We start from the raw sequence: 25,879 nt of genomic DNA, 5'->3' as shown, positions 1-25,879 counted from the left end.
AAACGCACGCAGCAAGAATGTAATGTGACTTCCAAAGGGTAAATAATCAGGCAGATCCAGGTGGACCTAGAAAAATCCAAAAACAGGTTTGTGACAAGGCCATAGAGGTAGGTCCAGGGGAGATGGTTTAGATCTGAGCTCTGGCACTAGTTTACTATGTCGCCTGGTATAACTAAGTCCCCCTGTCTGGGCCTCTGTTTCATCAGCTAAAACATGGGAGTTGAGTTGCCAGATGTGTGGGGGTCTTTCCCCCCAGCCCCGCCCTCCACTCCACGTGCAGCGCCTAATAAAGCAAACAACTGCAGAACAGCCTCTTTCCAGCTCAGCTGGAGAGTAAACCCACCTTCCGTTTCATGAGCAGCCGTCTCCAGTGCATCCCTCGACCCTCATAACAGCATCCACATTCATCTTGCTCCATCCAGTACATTTCTCTTCGCTGTCCTCTGATGTTCAGAAAGCTGAGAACGCACAGTGCCTTTTTTTTTTTAACGACTATAACATGTTTACGAATCCAAATGAAATTCTATTTTGAGACCCAGGCTTTTGGTTACAAGTGGCTTCCTCCTTCTGATCCTGCCTCCACCCAGGGAGCTCACTTCTCAACTTTTTGTTTTCTTTAGAGAGACAAAGAGTCTCCCCAGCCACCCATCGCTGGATTCCTGTTAACCTTTCATTAAGCCTGCTGACAGCTTGGCTCCAGCTTTTCATGAGTTAGTTCAACACATTCCCATTTAAATGTGTCCCACCTGGCTTCATTAAGGCTCCTGCCAGGTTCTCCACTTCCAGCCTCCTCTGCAAATGCAAATAAGATTTTGAGTAAATAATATAGGGACAAGGGAAGATTGAGCTATAAAGGGTTTGGGACTGGAGAACCATCAGAGAACCATCAGAACACCCAGGTTGCCATGGATTTGAGCAAACTAAAAGCGATTTGGGACCAACACAAGCCAATACTGCAATTCTGTATGCACAAAGTGTTAAATTAAGGCCCTCGCTGTGAAGCACAGGATAGTGGTTAAGAGTGTGGAGTCCTTCCAGCCTGGTTCAAAGCCCTGCTCTGTCATAGGGATGGTGGTCCGCGTGACCTTGGACAAGTTTCTTCACCTCTCCCTGCTTCTGTTTTCTCAGCTCCAAAAGCAGAAGTAATTTGCCTGTTTCACTGGGCTGCTATGAGAATCCAGTGAGAAATTACCTTGAAACACTTAGTAGAGGACCTAGACCATCGCAAAGGCTGTTTAACGACCGGATGTTATGTCATTTAGCCTAGAAAGGCCAAGGTCCAGGTTGCAGAATTAGGTTGTTCTAAATCCTCTGGGTTTGATTGTGGACCCACCATGTAAACACCAGTTGTCAGAACCATGTCTGCATCAAAGCCCTTCCTTGTGCAAATGGAAAGTCAACACCGATTCCATTCTGTTGCATTTCCCATGCGTGTTTTGTCTCATTTAGATTTTTAAGCTCTGTAAGGGAAGTGATTCTCTCTCCTGGGCCCAAGATACTAGGAAGTTCTTTGTAAGTGGCTACCAATTCATCCTGATTGCACAGAGAGGGAAAGAGAGGAACAACTAGACCAATGATCTCTTCTGACTAGGGAGTCTCAGCATAATTGTATATTTATTAATTCATCATTTAGTAAAACCCACACTCTACCCCCTGGACTTTGGAGTCTCAGACCGGTTGCCTTCTTCTAGCCCATGGCCATGTGTTGCTTGGCCAGGACATTATTGTAAGTTGGAGTGTTAATGCCTTCAAGTGGACACAGACACATTCCACTTTGTAACAGCCCAGGCACTTTCCTTTGCCTCACTTGTCTGTGTCGACTGCCTGTCCTCTGAAGTCCCTGGCCACCCAGTGTCAGGCAGAGCCCAAGTGCTTCCTCTGTACCGAGAGTAGAAGTCGGGAGACAGGAATCTCTGACTTGCATTTAGAAAAGGATATCTCTGCCACAGCATGGAGAGCAAATCCGAGAGGGGAAGGAGTGTAGAGGGGGAGGCAGCTCAGGAGCTGCTATAGGAGTCCAGGGAAATGCCAGCTTAAATGAGGTCAGTGACAACCAACTCTGCCTGGACCTTTTCTTCCTGTTGCAGGAAAGTCCTGACTCTGTGTGACCACACCTGCCACTGCAGAGCCCTCCTTAAGGGAGAATCTTTTCTTAAAACAAACAAACAAACAAAAAAAAAGAGCCAAAATTATGTACGGTTCCACATCACTTCCTGAATTATTAATGAGACTCAGGGCTGCACATACCACACCTGGAGTGGGGCACTGAACCCCGTAAGCTGGGCATAAAGAGAGAGATGCAAATGCACACAAGGCAAAGGCAACTAGGGTAGAGAAGGGACCAGAAATCGTGTTCCAGAAACAAGGCAATTTGGAGAGACATGAAGTTCTCCTTCCAGTATCTGGAGTGCTGCCAGAGAGAAGAGAGATTACACATGTTCTGGGTAAACACAGTAAGTTCAACTAGGACTGACAGGCAGGTGCTATCTGGAGACAGACTTTGTTTTAAATATTTCTGGGAGCTGCCCTGAGATTGAATGATCTCCTTTAGGTGTGGCAGTGAGCTCACCATCACTGAAAGTATTCAAGCATAGTCGGGAAGATCACTTAGCATGATGCTACAGAAGAGGTTAAAACACCCGGCAGGGAAGGTGCGGTCTCTAAAGTCCTTTGCACCTGTGAAATTATGCAATACTGGACTGATGACACCAATGGAATAGATGGGGCTTTAGAAACAAAACATTCTAAGACTTATTTTGACAGTTCCCACATCATCCCCCCCATCTTCAATCCTAAGGAAAAGTGGCCTGTTAGAGTGTGAAAAGACCATCTTCATCTTCTCTTCCATGCTGCATGTCTTCAGAGGTGTTTTTACATTCTCCAAAATTGTCAAGCCTGTAAATAGAAAAGAGAGGCTGAAAATGGGAAACACCAAGACCAGAAATAAATGGATGCTGCTAAATCACAAGGCAACTAACCATGGCTGTTAGAGTTAAAAGAGCTCAAACTCCATCCAGCCCAAGCCTCTCCATTCACAGATGGGAAAACTGAGGCTTCAGGAGACAAAGGGCTTTTGTAAATGTATTCTACTAAGGGAATTAAAAGTTTCTATATTGACAAAATACAAAATTATGATCTAAATGTGTTTATGACCTTGGAAAGTCACCTTCTAAGCCCCAGTTTCCCCACCTGTTAATATTTGTTAACTGATACTTTGGCATTGACACAATTGTTAAAGGAAAGCACAGTCTTTATCAGTTTACACCAAATCTTTTCATTTCTTTCCCAAAAAGCTATAGAACAGGACGTATATTCAAAGTGTCTTTCCAGAGACTCCTCAAACTATCTTTAGAAAATTGTTACAACGATCTAATTGAGCAGAGGAACCAAATTCCAGAAATGATATTCTACATGTTTTCATTTTCCCTAATGCCAGTTCTCTTCTCTGGACATTCCTGTTTAACAGTGTTCTTTTAAAATGAATTGCCCAGAGTTGAACAAAAAATTCTGAACACAGAGAAGAGTGACATAGCACCTTCTCCCTTTTGCATGCCATGCTTCTATTAATGCAACCTGCCTTTGTATTTATATTTCGGGCAGACATAACACAGTGTTAACCAACACAGAGGTTAATGTGAGCTGAATCCCACATCTTTTTCACCTCTAATGCCACATTTCTCCAACCCTGTATTTAATCAGAACACAAGAACAAGTCATTAAACCACTGAGTAGTATCTAATCATTCGTAACAGCTTGTACAATCATTACAACAATCAGTCATGCAAGATGAATTACCTTGTGTGTTTCTGGAAACAATTGGTTTTCACAACTTTCCCTGAAAAGACAAGGCCATGGTATAAGCAGAGTAGCTGTGTTAGGACATGTGAAATACTGGGTTAAGCCATGAGCTGCCTTACCAAGGAGCAGAGGTGGACCAAAGGTGAGAATTTAGGGACTGGTTTAGACAGGGAAATCCATTCCTTTTCCCAGATCTAGTGATTGCCTCTTTGGGTCGCAAGGCAGGGCCCACCAATTACACAGTTGTTCCCATGTGTGGGCCATAATGTTAAGCCTCTTCATTCTTAAGTCATTGCCCACCCAGAATTCAAGCACTCGAGTTTTAAAATACTTCCTTATGAGATATACTCAGAATTTCCAAAACTCTATGAGGACCGATGGCCTCTGCCTTTATGAGGGTGTTGTATGAAGGCCAATGACAGGCTTCCACTGAGTTTCAAATTCCTTTTGAAATTCACTAGGGACAGGTGCTGAAATGTGCAAGTCTTACTACTGCTGCTCGAGCCAGCTGAGATGGTCACCAGTCTTAGCTCCTCATCTACCACCTCGAAACAGTTTCTGTTGATGACTACGGAACAGTTTCCCCCCATTTTACAACAGGACCAGACGCCACACCCTATACTTTGCATGACAACTACAAACCCTGTTTCATGACTCCTTTTTACTGTGTTTCAAAACTACTTTTTTGAAAGTGAGGAGCGGTGTGGCAAGGTCACAGACCAGCTGGAGAATCTAATAACTCCTATGGACGCTGCCTCCTGAAAAATGCAGATACAACATGTAAGTAACTTTGCACATGATTTCCAGGAATTCACTTTCCCCTGAGGTCTCTCTGTGGAACCCAGGCAAGGAAAGTTTGCATTAAGGGGATGAGAAGACCAAGACCCTTCATGGCTTTCTTCCTGGGGCAGTTCCAGAGGAGGAAGCCAGGCCGGGATTTCCTCCACCCCAGACAATGATAATAATAGCACTTTCCACTTAAGGCAGTAATGAGGAAGGAATGAGTTAGGCACATCAAGAGCATAGCATCAGCACTGTCACCAATTAAGCGTCTAGTAAATGAAGGCACTCTTTTTTTCGTTTCCAAAATATAAACTCCATCAGGAAGATGATACATGAAGACTTTAGCATCTCAGGGAGAATGAGTTTCCCTTGACCAGGATAGGGACAAGGATGGACAGAGGACTCTGGGGGCTGGAGACAGGGACAGGAAGTACAGTCTGTCCACTCCCACACCCTCCTGGAGCCTCCAGAGCTCTGAGGCCTCCATCTCCCCTGGGCCTGCCCTCCTTACCTCGAAGGAAAAATGCCACAAGCAACACCAACAGCACAAATCCCACGGAGGGAACAATGATCATTAGCAGGTCAGAGTTGATGAACATTTTTACCTGGTGAGACAAAAAGGAAGTGGTAGACCCAGTTGTTTCTGAACGTCATACTCACACAGCTTCCTTCCCGATCATACCTTCCCTCCACCAGCAGCCTCACTGCCTCTCACTCTATTCTGCCCAGCATGTCTCAAGATTAAGACAAAGCAGCCTGACCCATCAGAATTTAAAAAAAAAAAACAAAAAAACTACAACTCTGAAAACCTAGAGCATTTACCCAGACCCCCACATTTTTCTGTCTTCGACATCAGTCACGTGGGTTGTGGGGCTCAAGGGTCTGAAGATAGGAAAGAGCTGTGCTGTGAGCCCTGTGTTCTCCACGGTCAAGTCTCTTCGTTGGCCGCCACCTAAATCCTTTGAGTTCTGCCCAGTCCTGTGCAGCTCAGGACCTCCACTGACTTAGACCTCAAGAGGCAACAAGATTCAGGAGAAAATGGAACTCAATTTCAACTTTTTGACAGCAGTGGTTCTCAAAGTGTAGCCAAGGGACCCATGAGATCAAAACGATTTTCATGAGACATTATTTGCCATGTTCACTGTCATTCTCTAACCAGATGGAGGGTAGGGTTTCCCAGAGGTTATGTGACAAGTGATAGACTGCTGTCATCATTCCGAGGAAAGGATATGCAAGCAGATAAGAGTATCTCTCTGTCTCCTAGGAAGCCAGACATTAATGAGATTTGCAGAAATGTCAAACGATGCCACTAATGCCATTTCTCTTGCTAATATTTTTTCACTGGGGGGAAATAGAGTTATTTTTCATAAAACATTATTTAGGTCAACAAGTAATGGGTTTGTTATTCTTGCTTTTAAATGAATTGATTAACATTGCTTTAAATTTGTTTTAACTGTTATGAGTGTACAGAAGTCCTGATACCGAATCATTTGAAGAGTTTTGCTCTGCAGGCAGCACCTAGTTCTGGGAGGGGCTCAATGCCACCTCTGCTGCCCAGGCCAACACTCCATTTCCTCACCTGTCCCATTCTCCCACACAGCAGCAAGGAGGGACAGCAATCTCTCTCTGTGGAGGGAGAAGGGAAGGAAGAAAGAAGGGATGGGAGCCTTTCCTTTTCCCTTACAGGTGTCTATACTGCCGACAGTTTTTACTTAAAGCTGCCTGAATCACTTTTGTAATGATAAAAATTAATGAAGGGTACACTCAGCACATAAGAGGTATGCTGGTGGCAAGGGTTGATTCTGCAGGATGTCACTAACCCTGGGCCACACAGGAGGAACACATAATGATTTCCATGTTTTTGTACATTTTTTTTCTTTTTGGTTTTCAAAGCATCTGCACATACAGAAGTAACGATATGAATGTTAGTTCTGCTAAGAGCACAAGTCTACAAATTCCTCAGCTAACTCACAACAGTTACTGCTTAGATAGATCTGCCCTCCCCACTTCATTTCTGCAAACCTATATTGTGGATTTTTTTAAAAATTTTTTAATGTTTTTTTAAAATTTATTTCTGAGAGAGAGAGAGAGAGAGACAGCGTGAGCAGGGTAGGGTCAGAGGAAGAGGGAGACAGAGAATCCAAAGCAGGCTCCAGGCTCTGAGCTGTCGGCACAGAGCCCAACACAGGGCTCAACCCATAGACCGTGAGATCGTGACCTGAGCCGAAGTCGGACGCTTAACTGACTGAGCCACCCAGGCACCTCTATATTGTGGATTTTAAACATAGAAGTCACAGGCTTCAAATACTTCACAAAAATTTTACCTCTTCTGATTCAGCTTCGTTCTGTACAAGCATTGCTGTCTCAGATGCTGGGGAGGAAAAGAGAGGGAAATATTTATGTTTCCTGTGGGGGAATAAAATACCACATCCTGAAATAGGCATTTCAAAGCTCATCTGGAATTTTGGTTGATGTGTTTAATCCTTTCACTCCATCTTTCCTTTTTTGTATAATTTATTTACAACACATTTGTTTTGAGATGGTTTTATCTGATACTCATCTGCTATCCAACATTATCCCATAGGAACATCTCCATTTTATAGATGGGTGGAGCACGGCATTAGGTCAGCAGGAAATTGGGTGTACACTTTCTGTAGATCCCAGCAATGCATTCAGGATTTTTATCCAGCCAAGAAAATGTGTCAACCTATCAGCTAACAAATATCTATTATGCATTTATTATAGGGTGTGTACTATGCTAGCTGGGCCATCAACCTTGTTGATGAAATTTACTACTTAGGGCAGAAAACCAAAATTTTTTAAAACAATTAAAAACAATTCTTTTTATTGTTGAGAGAGACAGAGAATGAGTGGAGGGGTAGGGTGGAAGAGAGGGAGATGCTAAATGCAAAACAGGCTCCAAGCTCTGAGCTGTTAGGACTAAGCCTGCAGGGCTCAAAGTCACAAACTGTGAGATCATGACCTGAGTCAAAGTAGGATGCTTAACCAACTGAGCCACACTGGTGCCCCTCAAAAATCAAATTTAAACAAATAAGGTGAGTCGTTTAAAAAATAATGTTATGATTGTGCAAAATTCTGGGAATAACTAATACAAAGTGTAGGGGCGTATCACCAAGATGGCTGACCTGTTCTGGAGGATCAAAGGCAAGTGTTCTTAAGAACATGAAGTTCTCATGAGACATGGATGTATTTATTTATAACTAATAGTTGAGTTCATCAAAGAAAACATACTGAGAATCTACTAAATGCTAAGTGCTGGTCCAGGAGCTAAGAATGCTAAGATGAACACGGCATGACCCACTACCATGAAATTTATAATACATCAGAGAAGGAAGACCAGCAGCCTCACAGGCCAAGGGTAATGATGGAGTGTAAAGTTTGCTGGGGAGGGCAGGTAGGGGGAGAGGCATGTGGCCTAACATCCTAGTTCAGTGAGAGCTGCTAGAATTAAGCTCCATGATGACAGTGTCCTTCTCTGTCTGCTCCACGATAGGACCCTAACACTGCCTGGCACACACTTGGTGCTCAGTAAGTGTCTGTTGAATGAATAATACCTGAACTGAGTTAAGGATGTGTTAAGAATTAGTGAAGAAAGATAGTAAAGGCCCTTTAGGTAGAGCAGCATCAGCAAAGCCATGAAGCATGGAACAGTGTGGTTCCAAGTGGAATGGCAAGCAGCTGTGAAGGTAGAAAATGAGGAATGGGAAGTAGCAGGGGATGACACAGAGATGGGCAGGAACCAGTCATGCTGGTAAGTCTCTGTTTAATTCTGTAAGCAGTGGGGAACTACAGAAACATCTTAAGCATGTTATGGTGTTGTTAAAAGAATAAGGAAATAACCAGGATGAGATGATCAATTATTATCTCATCCCAGGTCTGAAATTCAGAGCGAGTAGAAGTGAAGGGAGAGAGAGAAACAGATTCCAGAAATGCTTAGCAGGGAGATCAAGAGGAAGTGAACATTGAACATGAGGGTGAGAAAGAAACAAGTCTTAGATAATTCGCAGATTCCTTCTTGAGACTCTGGGCCATTGCCCGACCGTCTGCTAAGCCTGAGCACAGAAGAAGCAGAGCAGAAGTGTCCATCTTGGGGGAAACAGGTGAGCTCAAATTGATGTCATTGAGGAAGGCGCCTGAGGGACACACACAAACAACACTGGCCTAACACACAGTTGGCAGATTCAAATCTGAATAAAACTCAGGGAAAGGTTGGAGTTGCAGATACTTATGTGGGAGCCATCAGTCTCCAAGGAGCAGTTAAAATCCTCAGAGCATATAAGAAATCCAAGGGCTGTATGTCCAAAGAGAGAAGAGCAGGAATCCTAAGAAATGCCAGTGCTTAAAAGGTGGGTAGAAAAGGTAAGGGAGAAGGAAGCAGAAGAAACAAAATGCGAACAGTGTCAAGGAATCCAGGCCAGGAGAAAATGCCGAGGAACGACGCAAAATCACATGTGCAATAAAACCTGCCGATGGAAGCAGAACATAAAGTCACACATAGACGAGGCCTGAATATAATAAAAAGCTAGGCTGATAATTACCGAAATTGATCATTGTTTCTCCCAGGCTTCCTTGCACTCAAGGCATAAGAAAAAAATACAATGGGTTTTCTAAGGCTCATAATTTGGTACAAGAGAGTTTATTTGTTCAACAGGGAAAGTGACCTGTTGAATGGCTAGGAGCATAGAACTCTGAGGGGAAAATTCAGCATGTTTTCATATCCTACAACTCAGTTATTGTTGTTTTTGTCTCTGCTATTATCCCCTAGAGCTGGAAACTGCAGGTAGGAATTCAAAACTCTACCCCTGTTTTGTGAAAATCCTATAGTATTACCATTATTTGTGATGGATAAGCTGGAAATTGAAACCATCGAAGAGAAAAGCCAGCCTAGGTCAGTTCTGTCCCAGCTGATCTGTATTTTAAATTGGAACTGTCTAATGGGAGAGATGTTTTGCAAACACAAACACTGCCGCGTGATACTGGTCTCCTCTGTCTCCTCTTCCTCCTCCTCCTTCTTCTTCTTCTTCATAAAATGCCAAAAGCCCCAGTGGAGTCACTCCAAATCCATAGTGTTAGATAAACACCGAATAACAATAAGAAACACAAATGGCTGGTGACGTTTGTTCTCCATGAAACACAGCAATGCTAACAGCTAGGGGTTGGGGTAGGCAAGTGAAGACTACATGCTTCTATGTTTTCTGTGCTTCCTTGGTCCTTCCACTCTCAAGAGCCTGACTTCGTACACAAGCACATTCAGGCAAAGGCAGGAAGCCCCCAGAACTTGCAAGGAAAGCAACTCTGTGAGAGGGGAACTGTGACAGACTGAGTACAGCCTTCCTCAAAGTTATGTGTACTCAGAACCTCAGACTGTGACCTTTTCGAAATAGGGCATCTTTGCAGATGTAATTAGTTTAAGGATAGTGAGATGAAACCATCCTGGATTTAGGATAGGCCTTAAATCCAATGGCAGGTGTCCTTATAAGGAGAGAAGACATAGAGAGACACACGAGGAAGGACATGGAAAGATGGGCAGAGACTGAAGGCACGTGGCTTCAAGCCAAGGAGTCTCTGAGGCGCCAGAAGCTGGAAGAGACGAGGAGGGATCTTCCCTTGGAAACTTCAGAGGGAACATGGCCCTGCTGACACCTCAATTTTAGGACCTCTGACCTCTGACAATAAATTCATGTTGTTCTCTGGCGCTACATTTCTGGTATATTTTCACAGCATCCTTGGGAGAGTAATACAGAGACACAGTGATAAGTGGCTCTGGGGATGGGCACAGGGAGGACAGGAAGACTGACCTTCACTTAAAATGTTTTTGTACACTTTGTACCTTCATCTTACATGTGTGGCTATCTACCTAAAAGAAATTTATTAACTAGTAATAATAACAACAAAAGAATCTTCAACTCAACCACACTTTTCTCAGGTCTATGGACTCACCGATACGTCTGATTAATATTAGATTTCTCTACAGGGTGAGAATGCGTTCCTGTTTTTGAAAATACCAAATATGGACCCTCTTGGCAGTGTTCTCACTGTAAATTAGCAGACTGGCTTACTGGTTTAATTTTAGGCTCTTGAAGTCATGGTATGCATGGGCACTCTGGCCAAATAGAATTCCTGTGAAACTCTACCCCAGACCTTAGAGCACTGTGAGAATGCACCTGGGCACCCTCCACACTGCACTGTCATTGCTGAGTATGTATCTACCAAAGGTTTCCTGGCGTGTGACCTTGGGCATCATATTTCCTCTCTCTTCCTCTCTCTGAGCCACAGTTTATTCATCCAAAAATGCTGATATTGCCCCAACCAGTCTCCTATGTCCTTCTTAGCCTTTAAATTTCTGGATGGCTTTTTACAAGGAATTGGAATGACCTGAGAAAATGATCATTTTTCACAGTAATGTTTTTAAAAGGGTGTAAAGCCATGCTTAGTATAGAAAGTTAGTGTGTAAATACTTATGAACATACAAACACATGCATGCCTCTTGCTCCACAAGGAAACCTAAAACGAAATACTGAAAGACTATATACATCTGACGTTGAGTGGAAATATTATAGGCAATTCAAAAGTTTTTAATTAGTACTTTTTTATAATTTCTAAACTTTCTCAAATGAGAAAGTTTTAACTGTAAAAACATATATCATGTGTTAATTACTGGAAGCTCTCCAAGATGCCTTAGTCAGGAACAAACTTTCAAGGTGTGTATCATTTCTCTGAAGCACTGATACAGGGACCTTCTAAGTGAAACTTTGAAAATCACTGTTAGAAATGCATTAACACACAGCTAAAGAAGAGCTGGGTGATGCTATTAGTAAAAGACACTCTCCCCCCGCCCCTTCCCCCAGATACTAGAACTGGTCTACAAAGATGTTCAGGATACACACACACACACACACACACACACACACACATACACACACACATAATACATATAAGTCTCTAGAAAGAGAATATAGACATATGTACAGAGACTTTTCTGTATATCAAAAATGGTTTGTTTGCTTTTAGATAATGAATGCATGTAAAAACTGGTGAAATCCAAGTAGAGTCTGTAAACTTGTTAATTGCATCATGCCAATGTCAATTTCCTACTCTGACTGAGTGCTATAGTTATGAAAGATGTTTGTGGGAAACTAGAGAAACATAGATTTCTCTGTACTATTTTTGCAAGTTTGTGTTGAGTCTAAAACTGTTTCAAAATAAAAAGTTTTTTAAAAGTGTTTTAAATATCAGTATTTCATATGGTTCAAACTAAGACAAGCATGATACATAGTGGCTTTGTGATAAAGATTTATTGAAAAAAATGTTGAATACATTTTAAAGTATGTTGAAAAGTGATTTTGTAAAATATTTTTTTTGTAAAAAAAGTGATGATAGATGTTACTCTGTTGTGAGAAAAAAAAAATGATCTGAAAAAATATAGCCCAAACTGTTATGGCAAATATTTCTTCATCTTGGTCATTTAGGGTGAGGGGTTAGGAAGGATGTTTGAAATACAAGGACATCTCACTTTATAGCGGTTTGCTGATTTCTTTTACAAGAACATGTATTTATTTTTATTTATCTATTTTTTTTCACAAATAGTTTATAGTCAAGTTGGTTTCCATATAACACCCAGTGCTCATCCCCACAAGTGCCCTCCTCCATGCCCCCACACCCATCAGTCCTCAGTTTGAAGAACATGTATTTATTTTATAACATAAAAAAATAAAGTGTAAAGGTTAAAACTGCAACATGAAAACACTGCCTTTACTTGTAAAGGACTTATAATCTAGTGGGGTAGCAAGCAGTATTCAGTGCATGTGCTCCAAGAGCTCTGTTGAGATAGACTTACACCTGCCCTTTCTAAAGAATGTGTCCTGTATCTGGATGATATAGATTAGGGGTTGTCAAACTATAGCCTGAGGGTAAAATCCAACTGACTGCCTGTTTTTGTACAACCTGAGAGCTAAGAGTCATTTTTATATTTTTTTTAATTGGGGAAAAATCAAAAGAACAACTCATAACACATATAAACTACAGGCAATTCAAATTTCAATGCCTATCAATAAAGTTTTATTGAAGTACCCATTTGTTCATGTGTTATCTGGGGCTGCTTTTGTACTATAACTACTCCCTGAGTAGTTGAGACCACCAGCATGACTGGTAAGGCCTAAAATATGTACAATCTGGCCCTTTACAGAAAGAGTTTGCTGACTTCTGGTATAATTAGTCCCCTGATGCAAAAACAACACCCAGAGTCATGGAATTAAATGTGTTTCATCATAGCACAATTTTAATGCTAAAATCTTCAGACCTTCAGACCCTAGGGTGATGAGACTTCCCCTTCAAGATGGTTATGCCTAAGGTAGTGGATTCTAACCTACTCACTGAAATAAAACGATGTGCTATGTGCAGATCTGGAATGGCATTGAATTTTGAGATAAGAAAATCTTTTAAAATCCATTTTGAACATCACCCCTGTTGCCATCCCATTGGTGGAAATTTGCTTCAAAATTACTTGGAACCCCTGTAAAAGTCAATTTATTGAGCACTACAGTATGTCTGCAGAGTGATAAGCACTTCATATAAACTGTCTAATTTAATGCCTATACCACCCATTCTACAGACATATAAACTGAGGCTGAAAAAGTTTAAATCACTCATTCAAGGTAGCACAGATAATAAAAGGAAATTTGAGCCCAACCCTGAACGACTCAAAAAATCATGACTATAACCACTCTGAGAGGAAAGAAAAAGAGCATATTAACATCCTATTTCAAAATAAAAACTCTCTAGCCAGTGGGCTTCATGCCAAAACTCAACTGGATATAAAAGCACTCTATCTTCTCAGTGGGTCTCTTTTAAAACTAATAACTACGTATTTTGACTCATCGTTAAATTCATAGACACAGGACTCATCTGTATCTACTTTTAAGCAAATTTAGTTCTGATATAAGTCAACTCAATGATACAGTCTTAACACAATCCTAGAATTTTAAAAGCCATAACTTGAAGCCTTTGGATGTTCTTCCATAGGTAGCATCTGGCTTCTGCTGCCCCCTTCTGGACCACTGGTGGTATGGCCTTAAAAATCCAAAGGCAAGAAAAAAGATCCCAAAATCTGTCTGAGAGAATTTTAGAGTTGAAAAGAATTCAAAATTATCTCCTCTGACCTCTCCCCCTTTTTTTAAGGGAAAAACTAAAATCTAGAGATAGTTTTACTCATCCAAGGTTTCACAGTAATGAGTAACAAAGGAAGTGACTAGAACCCATATTTTACGGACTGGCCTGGCAGCACTAATACAGATCTGGAATTTCAAAACGCCATTTGAAAACAGAAACACAACTTACTTGAATTCACATACTTGCTTTAAATTTTGGAGACTTCTGAATATTTTTAATATGTGCAATGATCAAAAGAGCACCATATACTTCAATAAATCAGTCATTATATACATGAGTCAGGTGTTCCTTAGCACCAAAGGCAAAGTTGGGTAAGGACCATTTTTTTTAATTTTGAAAGGGAACAGAGAGCAAATGTGGTCAGCACCCAATGTGGTTCATAAAGAAGAAGGAAAGGTAAGATGACTTCACATTTCATGCAGATGAGTTAACAGAAGGAAAACAGACAGTCCAGACCACCATTATTTAAGAGTCACTGAGTTCCAGGGCACCTGGATGGCTCAGTCAGTTGAGTGTCTAACTTCAGCTCAGGTCATGATCTCACAGTTTGTGAGTTCTAGCACCACACTGAACTCATTGTCAGCATGGAGCCAGCTTCAGATCCTCTACTGCCCGTCCCCCTCTCTGCCCCTCCCCTGCTTGCTCTCTCTCTCTCTAAATTAAAGTCACTGAGTTCCAAACTTTGCCTCAAACTTCCACTGCCTCCAAGGATGCCCCACCAACAAAAATGTCATCATCATGTGAGAGCCCAGAGTTGCCACCTGAAGCCACTGCTCTCACATGCCAGTATCTCAGGGGCTCAGTGAAGCAGAGGTAAGACCTCATCCCTATTCATTCTCCCCTGGACTCCTCTCTGAAGGGCAATGTCTGGCAATGCTTTTCCTATTCCAGCTGATTAATAAATTTTGATTGAGGGAGGTGGTAAAGTCCTTATTTTACCAAGGAATCTCAGATATATTAACAACAATAACAATAATAACGAATGGATACCATATACCATGTACTTCACTATACTACATGCCAGCCATAATGCAAAGTACTTCCATGTTTGATCTCAGAAAATGCTCTGCAGCCAGGCACCTGGTGGTTCAGTGGCTAAGCATCCAACTTTTGATTTCAGCTCAGGTCATGGTCTCAGTTTGTGAGTTCGAGCCCTGCATCGGGCTTTGCACTGACTGTATGGTGCCTGCTTCAGATCCTCTGTTTCCCTTTATCTCTCTCTCTCAAAAATAAGTAAACATTAAAAAAAATTTTTTTTAAAGAAAAATGCTCTGCAAGAGACACCATTGGTTTTCTTATTGCACAGTGAGAATCCTGTGGCCTATAAATGTCAGACGACTTGCTCAAGTCACGTAGCAAGGAAAGGAGAGAGCATCTCAGAGCCAGGGTTATCTGCCTACGGAGGCCACGCTCTTATCCTCTGAGCTCGACAGTCTTTGGAAAATGTGGCAAATGCTATACGGTTGCTATAGAAGGATCAGTGCTGGAGAGTGAATAATCTTGCTATTTTGTGGCACAATAGGAAGAAATCCATTTGAAATGGAACCCTAACCTTAAGCTGCTTTGATGGGTTCAGTTTTTGGAAAGCAGATCATAACTATTATTCTTGATGATGATAATGAGCACAATGTTAGCAGCTGGAAGTGTACAAAACAGTTTCACATTTATTACCACTTTTGAACTTCAAAATAAATCTACTGAGGAAAGTAAACTTTGGCAGAATTACTGAAAGAGGAGGAAATTGAAACTCAGAGAAGTCTCATATCTTGCCCGAGACTGCACAGCTAGTAATAATCACTAGTAAAGAGTAAAGCATTGCTCGGTGGCAATATCATAGCCAGTGAGGTTTATCTGAGGCAGATTATTGTTGATTGAAAACTCTTCACAATGGCAGAGGAATGATATCTGATTCCACGTACTGTGTCTTCCCCCCTGCTGTGCTCCTGAGCATCCCAGAGTTCAACAGGCTGCAATGCCAAAGGGCATTGGTGCCTTCAGTCAATGACTTATTTGCAGTGGGAGAAGCAATACCTTGCCTCATCACAGACCTTGCTGAGGTATATCATTTACCCTTCCCCCTTTGAAACCAAAGATCTCTCCAGGGCCTAGCTCAGTGTTGGAGGAACATTCTGGTGTGCACAAGGGTCATTCAGCTCACTTGGTTATCTATCAGTGAGGACCCATCTTAGAACTGGCTCCCTGCTCGATTTCAGAGGTTGATAACTTACTTCTTTTTCTCTTTGTTTGTCACAAATGTACCTCTCTTAAAGCTTGGCAACCTTCTTTGTTTTTATTTGGTTGACCTTTCTGAAGGTGAGCTCTTAGATGCTAGAATTACACGGATTCAATCCCAGCTTTATTAATGAAAAAATATCATTTGTACGGTTGGTAGAATATAATGCTATTGTGGGAAGAATCATGAAAATCCATTTTTTGTCCTTTGCCTTTATCCCCAGACTGCCAGGCTACAACTGATTCGAGCCTGTGAACAGCATGGGCATGAGAGATAAAACAAATCAGCTAATGCCTCACGAAAGATGTTGACTTTGAAATCAACTGCATCCAATTTCTTTCCTCCTAACAATGGCATTTGTGAGTGAAAATGAGCTTCGCTTCATTCCCCTCCCTTCCTCTGTTCCTTCTGCTGAACTTGTTCTGAAAACAGCAATTCCCTGCTACAACTTCTTATGTCCTTGATCAACTGAGGATCCAGAAAAATGTTAAGTTCTAACATGGCTCAGCTTTGTCTTCAGTAAAATAGTGCAGTGTAGGGGAAAGAGCTCTGATTTGAGAGCCAGAAGAGAATCCTCTCTGGGGCCTTCTCTTTGAACTTTTTCAATGCCTGTGTGCCTCTGTTTCCTTCTGCATAGAACAAGGATTGCACACTAAACCAGCAACTCCTAAATGCCTTCTTGGGGCCAGGGATGGGGTAGCTTCAAAAGAATCTCCTAAGGAAGTTTGTTAAGCATACAATTTCTTAGACTCACCCCCAGAGGTTCTAATTCTCCAAGCCTTGCATAGAGTAAAGCAATCTATATTTTTAATAAGTACCCTGCATTTTCAACCCATGGTTAGGTCTGGTATATACATGGACTCGGTGACCTTGAAGTTCAAGGTCTTGGTTCCATCCCCCTGGGAGGTGAACATGAGATCAGATAGCTCCACACCTTCGTTTATTTATCCTCCCTCCCTTTTCTCTCACCTCCAATTCTAGACCCAACCCTACCTCCCTCATTTTTTACTGATCCCTTCTTCTACACCAAGACCAACCTTGCTCCATTCACTATCTCCTTCTCTAAATACCCATCCTCAAAGTTCTTGAGCTTCTCTACCCAGAGAGCTAACACTCTTCACCTAATGCTTCACACCCACCTAAGTGTCACATTCTACTTGACCAGCATTCTGAATTTCCTAATATTTGACTCTCCCCTCCATAACCTTTGTCAGCCCAGCCCTCTTTGCCCTCATGCTCTCCTGGATCCCTTCCTACTTTTGCTGTCTTCATCCCTGCCCCCTCTTCCAATGTAATTGTTCCTTTATAGGGTTGTACCTTTGCATTTCTCCCTCATCTTACATAATATCTTTAGGTGATTTCACAGGAGCTTTCCATTACCCCCTCTGCTAATGAGACAATATAATAAAGTGCTTAAGAGCTCAGTTTCAAGAGCCAAGAGACCCAGGGATGAAACTCTGGCAAGTTTTTTAACTTCTCCAAACCTCAGTTTCTTTTCCTTTATAATGGAAGTAATAATAGCATCTTTCTCACAAATGCAGACAATGCCTCACAAAGGGACAATGCTCCCAGGCCTGGTTATATAACAAGCACTCAATAAGTGATTCCCCAAATTGTATCTGTAGCCCTGAACTGTCTTTTATGAGACAATATGTATTAAAGTATTGGCATAGTATCAAGTTCCTGTGCAGCAATTGTACTGTGAATCACAGTCATTATTATTTGATCAGAGGTAGGTACCAATCATCAAAGACACCCATTCTCACCCGGGCATCCATAAGTCAACCCAGCCCCATATTTCCAGCCACTCTTTTGACATTCCTCAGAGGCCCTTCAAACTCCAGCTCTCTCAAACAAATTTTACCCTTCTCTCTTGGGTTCCTTACTAGTTAACCTGTCACATCGATCTAATATCCCAAGTACAGAGAATGAGTCATCCTTCATTCTTACTCAGGCCACTGTCCTTTCAGTCCTAACTCCTAAGTGGCTTTTACTTTGTCCACTCTCTGTAGATACTGATGCCATTATTCTATTCTAGACACTCACCTCTGATATGAATTTTTTTTAAAATGTTTTATTTATTTCTAGGAGAGAGAGAGAGACAGCGTGAGCAGGGGAGGGTCAGAGAGAGAGGGAGTCACAGACTGAAACAGGCCCCAGGCTCTGAGCTGGCAGTCAGCACAGAGCCCGACGCGGGGCTCGAACCCACGAACCGTGAGATCATGACCTAAGCGAAAGTCGGACGCTTAACCGACTAAGCCACCCAGGCACCCCAACCTCTGATATGAATTATTGCAAAAGCCTCCCAGGTAGCCTCTCTGCCTCAGGCTTACCCCTTCTCATACATCTCGCACACTCTTACCAAAGCAACGTTTCCTAAAACAGAACTGGAAATATCATTCCCTACCCAGAAAACATGAACGGTTCCTTAGGACCCTGTGATAAAATCTAAATTCTTCGGACTATCAATCAAGTCCCTTAAGAACCTAGACCATTCCCAGACTCTTGCCTCCATTAGATTAAATTAGACTATTAGACAAGCTCCAAAGATTTCACACTCTTATCAAGTCCTCCTCTTTTTGTTCATGCTATTCTCCCTGCCTGTTCACCCTTCCCTGCACAATGAAATGTTCTCATCCTTGAAGACCCAACTCAAAGATTATTAAGTTATGCTGGCCCTCCTTTCCAAGACAGAATCCATCTCTCTATTCTTTGGGCCCCCAGGAAACCTTTCCATACTTCTATCCCAAAACTAAACCCACTGGAAAATTGTTTGCAATGCATAGCCTGTCTAACTTATTAAAGTATGACTCCTTTTAGAACAGATGTCATGACTCATTTATTCCCATGCCATGTATAGAAAAGCAACTCAATAAGTCATGTTAAATGAATGACAGATTTGAAAGGCCTTTACCAAAAATCATGTTACCTATTTCCATGTAACCAAACCAGGTTCCAAGATAAAGAGAAAAGTTCCCTTCTCCAACCTCTTTGTCCTCTGAGAATCCTTTGACTCCTAGGAAAGGCCAGCCTGCTCTGGACCATGAAGCTTGGGTTGATTTTGTAAAACAGAAAGACACAGTCATAAAGCAGATGTTTCTAAAAGCATTCTCTCCCATTCTCTCATCATCCTACTCTGGATCCAAGAAAAAGTTACTATAAGAATCTTAAGGAAAGTAAAATGTCATTATTATCAAAGCCTGTTCCTTTTTTCTAATTTTATTGGATGGACAGCCAAGTCCTCCTGCATATTTGGTTGTCTTAAATTTGAAGTTGTTGCATACCTTTAACTTCATTCTGGTGATGGGTATGATGATCCATCGGGGGGCTGAGAAAAAGTCAATCATAATACTTTAGTAGGAGCAAGTATGAAATCTTCCCTCGGGGAAGCTCTTTTGAGAGATAGTGGCTGCCAGTCCTAGAACAAAGGCCAACTCTACATGGGATCAGGAGAACTGGCCTCTGGTCCTTCCAAGTCATTACAAGAGCTCTCAACTCATAAGCCTTTTCTGGGCCCCGGTTTCCAATCTTCTCAGTTTCCCAGTTTTCCACAGACAATACTCCTCCCTGGGAGTTAATGAACACAACTTTAAACCTCCTGAAACCTGAATGTGAGTCTTAGCTCTCCCTCTGTCTAGCTGTATGATCTTGAGCAAGTCACTTGATATCTCCAAGCTCTGTTTCTAGGCTGCCTTAGAGTGGAGGCAAGGATCTGCCACCCTAGGTAGGGCATCTTCACATGATATCTATAGCAAATGCCTTAAAAGAGAGGAGGCACTGAAGCAGGAGATAACATACTTCAAGTTGCCCTATGAAATGAATAACATGAATCTGGAAGCTCTTGTGTGGCACACTCAACCACAGCTCTTTTTCAGGCATGACTTGATTTCCAAGCCTACATTGTAGAGTGGAGCCTCTACAGATTGAGCAGTATGAGAAGGACAAAACAATTGAGAGCCAGCAGAGGATGAAAGGTATCCATAAGCAGGAATAAAACCAATAATTAAGAATTCTCTAGAGCCATCTAACAGGGAGTCAGCGAAGAGCTTTCAGAATCTCAGATTTACTCCAATAACAAGTAGAGAATTACTACCGTGAGATTTTAAAACCTTTTGTAACTTTCCCAGGTTTGTAATTTTGTCACTCATTGGCTGTTTCCCTGGTGTGATTAGTATATTAAAAAATCATAAAACCAAAAGTGCCTGTGTGCTTATAAGCAACAGCAAGTCAGTTGGGAGCTGGTGGAAGGGGCCTCTTGTTAGCCTGCCAGAGTGGCTTAAAAATGAAGGTGTGAGTAGGAATAGCAGATGTGTAAAGAAGGCAGGAAATGAGAATAGGGCATGATGACTATCATTTACTAGCCAGGAATAAGGTACTAGGTGTTTTTCTCAAGCATTTCCTCACTTAACAGTCCTATGAAATAAGTACTAATATTATCATCACTGTACATTTTGGGGAAACTGAGGTTTAGAAAAGAACAGAACAAGTAACTCACCTGAGGCTCTAAAAGACAAAAGAAACACAAAATGGTGGAGCTGGGATATAAGCCGAGCCTTCAGTCTCCCCAGTGAGCTCTTTCAACCCCTACCCAAAGCTACCTCGGAGGCTGTGAGGATAAAAGACTAGAAAGAAAGGATCTGAGATGTTACTGAGGCAGTAAAGGAATAGGAGGCATAATCGGTGGCAGACTTAATGTCAGGCCATCTGATTATGGCTTCAGAGTCCCTCCCCAGTAGAGTCTAGGTCTTGAGGGAGGAAATTGGAACAATTTCACAAATTTCTGCTGCCAAGAAAGAAATGAAATTAACTCTCAGGCTGGATGGAATGATTTGAGTTCCTAGGCACCTGGAGGGGTCAGAGTTTGCATTCTTCAAATAGACTTTTAGCTGGGAGCAGGGGGATGGGGAGGAGAGAAACCTATGAGAGTTTTTATTGTTGCTTGTTTGTGTTTGAATTGTGGTTCCAAACCATTTGGAGCTTTGTAGTATTCTTGGAGAATCTAAAGATATATCCTAGACTTTTCCCTCAGAAAAGTGTGTGTTCAGATAGACACACATAACTATATATGTAATTTCATTGGGTTCATACCACCCCTGGTCCATCCACAGACAACTCCACCCAGGAGAACACAGACACAATTTAAAATCTCTGAGGACTGGTATGAGTCCCAGCTCTCCCTCTGCCCAGCTCTATGATCTTGGGCAAGTCACTCTACATCTCTCAACTCCATTCTAGGGAGCCATGGATTGAGGGTGAAGAATTATCTCTCTGGGTAATGCTGACTTAGGGAATAATAATTTTGACCAGATATTATTGAAGGATTTAAACCAGCTTTTCCATGGAAGGCTTGCCATCCAAAATTACATGAAGAAATGAGAAAGGAATCAGGGATATTTGGCCAGGGAAAGATACCCCATAGAGTCATGTAGGCTCTCTGAAAGGAGCTGAAAGCATTTTCCTGTGAATGAGGAAGTAGAACTTATCCTGACTTATTCTGTAAGTGGCTCCAGGCTGGGGAGGGGAGGTGGGGGGAAGCAGCACAGTATAGTGTTAACATGGCAGCAGAGCTGAACAGACATGGGTTAAACCCGGGCCATCATTTACCAGATAAATTATATAACCTTCATGAACTCTAAAATGGAGGCGATAACGGTGTCTATCTCATAGGATTTTGTGAAAAGCCAAATGAAATAATGCACTTAACATGAGCAGTGTTAAAACAGAAGCTTCAGTAGATGTCAGCTACTCTAATACACTCTTTGACCCTCCATTTCTTTATCTCTAAAATGGGTATAATATCTGTATGTGATCAGAAGGTCACTGTGAGATTTAAAAAAGAAAATGCACATTAAATACCCTTATTCCAGCACCTAACACATAATTGCATATATGAAGTGCAATTATTATTACAAATGTTTCATTACAACCAATGGGATGAGAGGACAGTAAATGGAAAGACCACAACCTTTTATTTCAGACAGGAAGGCAAGACAAAATAAAATAATATCTAAGAGCTTGGACTCAGAGCTAGACTTCCTGCATCTGGCACCTGAGAGCAGTGTGGCCTTGGGAAAGTTGCACAAAATAGGGATATGAGCATTTGCTAAAGAGGAATTGAATGAAGTGGCCCATGAGAACAGCTTGGCACTGAACCAGCATATAATATATGTTCAATAAGTCCTGGTTTCTTCCATAATGAGTAAAGGTTACACAGAAATAGACCTTCTTATAACCAGCTCCTCCCCAGCAGTGCAGCCTCTAGATATTGCTGCAAGTATTCTTCCTCCTCCAGGATTTATCAAGGAGGAGTGAAATGAAAATTATCTGGGATATTACAGAAGAGGGTAAAACATCAAGATGACCTCTTGTTCCCTTGCAATTGAATGTAAAATAGCCCAAGATTTAAATGGAATGAATGATAACATTTTGAAAACTCCTTGCCCGCTCTCCATCATTTTTCTAGTTGCTACTTTCTCTTCTGCCAGGAAAGACCTCCTACCTTTACTCCATGCCATGGACAAAGAAGGTTTAGATCTTTGGCATCTAGCTTCCCTTAAGTTAGCAACAACTAGTCCAGTTTGTTCTCAGCATTCAAGAGTCTCTCATGCTTTGCCTCTCTCCCTCTCCCCCACTGTTTACGGGGATGGGGGGAGGGGAAGGGGGGTGATGGGCACTTGTGGGATGAGTACTGGGTGTTATATGAAAACCAACTTGACAATAAACTATTTAAAAAAAACAAACAACAAAACAACAACAACAGTTAGTCCAGATTTCCTATCTTCCCACTAATGAGGTAGTGCAAACAACAAAAACAAAAACAAAAAGCCAAAACTTTTCAACAATAGGTCACCCTTGCATTTCACCTTGATTTATAGTCTTCCTTCAAAACATATCCCCTTTCCACTTATTCTTGTCCATCCTCTCCAATTCTATCTGCTGAGCCTTTGTGAGTGATGTTACACTCACTGCCTCCCTCACAGAGTTACAGGACCATTTTTTGGCTAATAAACATATAGAAAGACACTCAAACTCTTCGTTAATCAGAACAACAATAAAAAATGAGATGACATTTTCTTCTCAGGAGATTGAAAAAAAAATTAAACAAATGATCATATCAAGTATAGGGGAGATGTAGGAAAGCAGACATTGTGGGTGGGAAAATAAATTGGCGAAGCCTTTCCAGAAGACAATTTTGTAATGGCTAGTAAATTTAAAAGCGTACATTTCTTTCAGCCTAGCATTTCTCCTTCTTAGTCACCACCCTAGACGCTTAGACATAGACACTTAAGGAGGCCCTCACATACAAGGATGTCCCTGCAAACTGCTTATGGTAATGGAATATTAGAACACCTCAATATTCCTTGGTGGGCATTGGATGTTACAAGTATCTATAGTATAAAATACTATACATCAATTTAAAGTAATGATGTATATCTACATGGACTGGAAAGGAAAGTAGTCCAGCATATAATGTTTGGTGAATAAAACAAAATACAGAAGGCTGCATACAGTATGATAGAATTCTTTTTAATTCACACAACAAAACAAAACTGTGTATTTCTATACACACACATAAGCAAATAGAAAAAGATCTGAGGAACAGTCCTCTTTAACTAATAGCAGTGATTATATCAGAGGACAGGCTGGGATTAAAGACAGGGAGTCAAAGAGATCTTTTTTCTACTTGTTATGTATCCCTAACAAAAATACATCAGATAAAGGGTTAATATCCAGAATCTATAAGGAACTCACCAAACTACACGCCCGAAAAACAAACAACCCAGTGAAGAAATGGGCAGAAGATATGAACAGACACTTCTCCAAAGAGGACATCCAGATGGCCAACAGACACATGAAACGATGCTCAGCATCCCTCCTCATCAGGGAAATACAAATCAAAACCACACTGAGATACCACCTCAAGCCAGTCAAAGTGGCTAAAATGAGCAAATCAGAGAACTCTAGATGCTGGCGAGGATGTGGAGAAACGGGCACCCTCCTACACTGTTGGTGGGAATGTAAACTGGTACAGCCCCTCTGGAAAACAGTGTGGAGGTTCCTCAGGAAACTAACAATAGAACTCCCCTAGGACCCAGCAATAGCACTGCTAGGAATTTACCCAAGGGATACAGAAATGCTGAGGCATAGGAGCACATGTACCCCAATGTTCATAGCAGCACTCTCCACAATAGCTAAAACATGGAAAGAGCCTAAGTGTCCATCAACAGATGAATGGATCAAGAAGATGTGGTTTATCTATACCATGGAATACTACATGGCAATGAAAAACAATGAAATCTGACCATGTGTAGCAACATGGATGGACCTTGAGGGTGTTATGCTGAGCAAAATAAGTCAGGCAGAGAAGGACAAATATCATATGTTTGCACGTATAGGAGGATTAGGAGGAACTTGACGGAGGAACAAGGGGGAGAAGAAGGGCAGAATTGGTGGGGGAAAGGGAGAGAGGCAAACCGTGAGAGACTCTTGAATGCTGACAAAAACTGAGGACTGATGGTTGGGGGGGGGGGGGGGGGATGGGCATGGAGGAGGACACTTGTGGGGATGAGCACTGAGTGTTATGTGGAAACTAATTTGACAATAAACTATTTTAAAAAAAAAAGAGGAAAAAACTAAAAAAAAAATACATTAGTGTAATATATGTGTAATTTACAATAAATTACTAATTTTTTAAATGAATGGATGACTTTCTGGCATTTCTAGCTTCAAGACAGAAGCAGCTAAGGAACAAGGCAAATCCCAACAAAGGAGTTTCAGAAGTGAGGCAGAGGAAGGAAGAAGCCAACATGGCTGCTGTTAGCTGGTTTCACTTTCCCAGCTTGTGGGAAGATGTAGGATGTGACCACAGTGAGACCGAAATAGCCAAATCCCAAGACAAGCAAGCAGATGGCAGAAGACAGATTGTTCTCAAGGTCAAAGACAAAACCACCCTCAGGAGCGTAGCCCCTTACCTCTTGGCTGAGGAAAAGTCATTGATTCACTCGTTTCCCACATTGATGCTTGGGATGTTGACTGGAGAACCCAACCTTCAGACTCTGGGAAAAAAATTTAAAAAGGAAAAGAGAAAACAAAACAAACTTAGGTAAAAATTTGTCTTTTTTATTTTTGGTGCCCCACTGTCCCCTAAACTAACTTCTGTCATTAAAAAAATAAATAAATAAATAAATAAATAAATAAAAGAAGAAGAAGAAGACCTAACATCTATGGAGCATTTAGTTCATGCCAGACACTGTCCTAAATGATCTACAAGTATCCTCTCATTTAATCCTCAGAAATAGACAGAGGATAGGCGTTATTATTATTCCCATTTTACTAATGAGGAAGCCAAGACCCAAAGAGATTAAATAACTTTCCTAGAGTCATACAGCAGTTAAGAAGCAGGTCTTGTACCCAGGCATCATGACACCAGAGCACACACATGAACCACCCTGCTGTACTGCCTCCCTATATTGTATTAACACAAGAGCTGATTAATTTATTTACTCCATCTTCTACTTGATTATAAACCCCATTAAGTAAAATCTACCATTTGAGCACTTACTAACATACTAGGCACTCACTTAAGGCCATTATATGCATGAAGTTGTATAACTCTCCAATTCACCTGGGAAATAAGCTGAGGCCAGAGACCCCAGGCAAAAAGGAGTAGAATAGGGAGCCCAGCCTGGGCACTTCTCTAGCACTGCCATGGATGTAAATTGTGTCTTATTTTAGGGTATTCTCTGCCCTTGGGTCCCTATTAAATACCTAAAGTAGGCTTGATGAATGGAAAGATCACATGAATGAAAGAATTTCTCCCTCTACTATAGAAAGTCAATGATCAAATGAGGATGTTCCTCAAAGGAGTCAACAAAG

General features: G+C 41.6%; 1 protein-coding gene and 1 pseudogene across 1 annotated transcript in view; one reads left to right on the top strand and one right to left on the bottom strand.

The window, feature by feature from the left end:
* Positions 1-1,602: 1,602 nt before the first annotated feature.
* TIMD4 (T cell immunoglobulin and mucin domain containing 4) overlaps positions 1,603-25,879 on the bottom strand; it is a 33,540-nt gene continuing 9,263 nt past the window's right edge. Inside the window, exons 4-8 of the mRNA XM_039249463.1 lie at positions 24,976-25,059; positions 6,906-6,952; positions 5,093-5,186; positions 3,796-3,835; positions 1,603-2,895 (exon numbers count right to left, since the gene is read on the bottom strand). Of these exons, the coding sequence (XP_039105394.1) occupies positions 2,811-2,895; positions 3,796-3,835; positions 5,093-5,186; positions 6,906-6,952; positions 24,976-25,059 (350 nt within the window). The 3' untranslated portion in view covers positions 1,603-2,810. The remainder of the gene's footprint in view (positions 2,896-3,795; positions 3,836-5,092; positions 5,187-6,905; positions 6,953-24,975; positions 25,060-25,879) is intronic.
* Positions 15,582-15,693, top strand: LOC120243342 (annotated as a pseudogene).

The sequence above is a fragment of the Hyaena hyaena genome, unplaced genomic scaffold, assembly GCF_003009895.1.
Source record: "Hyaena hyaena isolate Hyena2069 unplaced genomic scaffold, ASM300989v1 scaffold_336, whole genome shotgun sequence".
NCBI classification, from domain to species: Eukaryota; Metazoa; Chordata; class Mammalia; order Carnivora; family Hyaenidae; genus Hyaena; species Hyaena hyaena.
This window is presented reverse-complemented; position numbering and strand designations above follow the sequence as displayed.